The following is a 3,512-nucleotide window of genomic DNA, read 5'->3' as shown; positions in this document are numbered from 1 at the left end:
GCAAGTATTTTCTGGAGAAACCATTAGCTGATATTACACATCAGTTCGAACGACACCATTACTGTGGAGTTTGTACTAAGTACATTGGTTCTTCACAATCTCTTGAAGAAACACTCAAATGTGTGCCATGTTCCTCATTCACAACAGTGAAAGCCAGTGTACAGGAAGGACATTTCTTTATTAGCATACCATTAAAGGATCAGCTAAAAGATATTCTTGAGAACCAGGATATGCATGATCTATGTTTTTGTGCTGATGCCAGTACAAAGCATGCAATAAAGGACATATGTGATGGCACCTTATATCAGACCTTGAAAACTAACAGTAAAGAGGATTTTTTGTCCCTCACATTCAATTGTGATGGTGTACCAGTTTTTCAGTCCTCCAAATTTAGTATTTGGCCAATATTATGTTGTGTTAATGAGATACCACCTGAGAGTAGAGATAAACATGTACTTTTATATGGTTTGTGGTTTGGAACCAAGAAGCCAGACATGTCCTGCTTCTTTAAAGCATTTGTTGAGGAGTGTGCCAGTCTTTCTCAAGCTGGTTTTGAGTGGCAGCATCCTAGTGATCAGTCATTGAGACACATAAAAGTGCACACGTTGTGCTGTGTGTGTGATGCAGTAGCAAGGCCATTACTACAGAATTTCAAGCAGTTTAATGGTGAGTATGGCTGTGGAGTCTGCCTTCACCCTGGGATGCAAACAAGGAAAGGAAAAGGAAACACGAGGGTTTACACATGTCCAGATGAAAAGCCAAGTGATAGAAATCATAAAACCACAGTAGAAATAGGACAGATAGCTGAAAGAGAAGGGAAGACCATATTGGGCATAAAGGGCTCTTCTGCTCTTGCTGATTTACCATTGTTTGATCTTATCAATGGGATGGTCCCAGACTACATGCACTGTGTGTTGCTTGGTGTGTGCAGATACATGGCGACTTTATGGATGGATTCTAAAAGCAGTTCTGAGCCATGGTATATTGGTACACAAACAGCCATCATGGACAGACACCTCTTGTCTATTAAACCTCCAAGTATTGTTGCTCGTGTTCCAAGATCTCTAACAGAACGCAGATTCTGGAAAGCCCATGAGTGGCAGCACTGGCTTTTGTACTACAGCTTGCCAGTTCTGAAAGGCATACTTCCACAGAGGTACCACTCTCATTGGGCATTACTGATAGAGGGCATAAGCATTCTGTTGGGGTCTGAATTAAATGCTGAGCTGATAAATCACGCACATGACGCATTAGTGTACTTTGTTGGAGGTGTGCAGTCACTGTATGGGAAAGAGCACATGACATTTAATGTTCATTCACTACTGCATTTAAGCAAAAGCGTTGTACACTGGGGTCCTCTGTGGGCTCACTCAGCTTTCATGTTTGAAGATTTCAACGGGTACCTTCTGAAACAAGTAAAAAGTAGTCAAGCTGTTCCACAACAAATATGCAAACAAGTGGCATTATCCCGTGCTTTCCCCCGTTTAGCAAAGCAATTCTTGACAAATGCACCAGCAGAAGTTAAAGATTTCTGCAATGAAATGAGACAAGGAAACCAGCATGCCAAGAGGCATAAAAAGTTTACTGAGGTGACTGCCCTTGGTCCACCCAATGTGAGATTAATATCTCTTGGAGACCAAGCTGCTCTCCACATAGTGAGAGAAGTTCCCACAAACTCTGTGGTGAGTTACTACAAGAGAATTGCTGTAAATGGTGTTGTTGTTCATGGTCATACCTACAGAAAAACAAAACAAAGAAACAACTCTGTAGTGCTTTTGAAGGATGGAAGTATTTTTACAGTCTCACACTTTATTGACATGGGTGATCAATGTTTATATGCTATAGGAAAATATGGCAATTGTACAGTGCAGAAGTTGACCAGAGGTTCTCTAATCAGAACTCAACTGAGTTGCATGTCAACTGTCCACTTTCCCACAGGCTTCCACAAAGCCATAAATGCCACTCTGATAGTTAGACCATGTTTGTACATACAGTGTCCGCAGTCCAGCTCAATTGTTTGTCGGTTACTGAATACGTATTACTGTAAATGATTGTGTGTCAATTGAATGTGGAGATGGAGATGCAGATGAAGTCATTGATTCTGTGTTTCTGAGCAAAAAATGAAATCTTTGTCCAAACAATTACTACTGTACTGTACTGATTCTAATGTAATCTGCTGATCTTGTGCGAAATTAAAAATATTTCTACAAGAAGAATGGAATGAATATTATTGAATATAATTGCCCGTGAAATGTTGCAAAAATGCTAGACTTAGCAAAAAAAAAAAAAAAACAGTCCATTGTCATTATGAGCTGAAAACCTGCTTTTAGTCAGTCATGTGTTTTCCTGTAACTTCATTGTCAAATTATGTTGTTTATTTAAACATCTCACATTTGTGGCACCACAAGTAAAATTTGTAAGTATTTTATATAATATTTACAACAGTTCAGTTTCCCTGATGATTGCCCAACTTATATAGGTTTAATATTACATTTTCCTACTAAGGATATTGTATGCTACATCACTGTCATATATTGTTCTGATAAATACCCAAATCATACAAGTTTCATTTTATTCAAATTTACTAAGGATCTTATATCTGGTTTCACTGTTGTATGCTTTACATACAAGTTTCAGACAAAGGAGATACAAATTTTGCAAGATTCATGTATATCTTTTCCATATGGGCGTGGCTCACTATCTGCTGCAGTGCCAAAAAAAGTTTTATTGTACAGAACTCTGTTGGTTTATTTTTTAAGTGTACAGTCGTGCAATTTCACTGTTTTCCATAACTATTTAATGTCTCCATTTATGAGTGCACAGCTCTTCTACTGCACTGTTTCTAGTAGCTACGTGTTGCTCCTTGACCAACTACTTCTGTTGTCATTCTCTGGGAGTCCAATGCTTTACCTCTTGCATCCATAAGTGCTGTTTCCTTGGCAACTGGACTACTTTCAGTTTCTTGATGATTTCACCTTTCATCCAAGAAGCTTCTTCAGTTTTTACCGACTGGAAAGGAGTGCAGGCTTTAACTTGTGAGTCATTGACCCAATTCGGATTTGTGGGTGTCGTTGGGACTAAATTGGTCCAGGTGTGAACAGGTGATGATCCTGCTGGGAAAGGAATTCAGGACTGCATTGTAACTGGGTGATAAGTAGTGTCGTAGGCCATCTCTTCTGTTCAAAGATGGTTGTTCCAGTCTGACATATATGGCTTCTCTTCAAACCATCTGTGTTCTCTGGCTAGGATGTGAACATTTTGTGCTTGAAGGAATGTCCTTTCTCCTTCAGATGTAAGTGGACAGCAGAGTCTTGACCTGAGGAGCTTGCTCTCCTGTGTTATGCCATTTCAAAATTTCACCAGTATAATAGTCTGTGCAGTGCTGGCTGCATTGCACTGCATAAACCACATTACTCTGTTTATTTCTGGGTGATTTTTTGTTAGGGTGGACAAGCTTCTGTCTAAGTATGTTGCTGCATTTGCTGCAAGTGAACCAGGATGTGGTGTTTATT

General features: G+C 39.5%; 1 protein-coding gene across 1 annotated transcript; it reads left to right on the top strand.

The window, feature by feature from the left end:
* The first annotated feature begins 230 nt into the window (after positions 1–230).
* On the top strand, positions 231–2,051 carry LOC148185948 (uncharacterized). Its single transcript, XM_088073073.1, has one exon. The coding sequence runs from the start codon at positions 231–233 to the stop codon at positions 2,049–2,051; it is 1,821 nt and encodes a 606-aa protein (XP_087929199.1).
* Positions 2,052–3,512: the final 1,461 nt, after the last annotated feature.

Source organism: Plectropomus leopardus, chromosome 22, assembly GCF_026936395.1.
Source record: "Plectropomus leopardus strain MGB_pleo_1.0 chromosome 22, ASM2693639v1, whole genome shotgun sequence".
Classification (NCBI taxonomy): Eukaryota; Metazoa; Chordata; class Actinopteri; order Perciformes; family Serranidae; genus Plectropomus; species Plectropomus leopardus.
The sequence above is the reverse complement of the archived record's forward strand: the minus strand, read 5'-3'. Positions and strand labels throughout refer to the sequence as shown.

What these genes read in the sequence shown, in the direction of transcription:
- LOC148185948 (XM_088073073.1), top strand. Translation starts at nt 231, where the DNA reads ATGCATGATCTATGTTTTTGTGCTGATGCCAGTACAAAGCATGCAATA.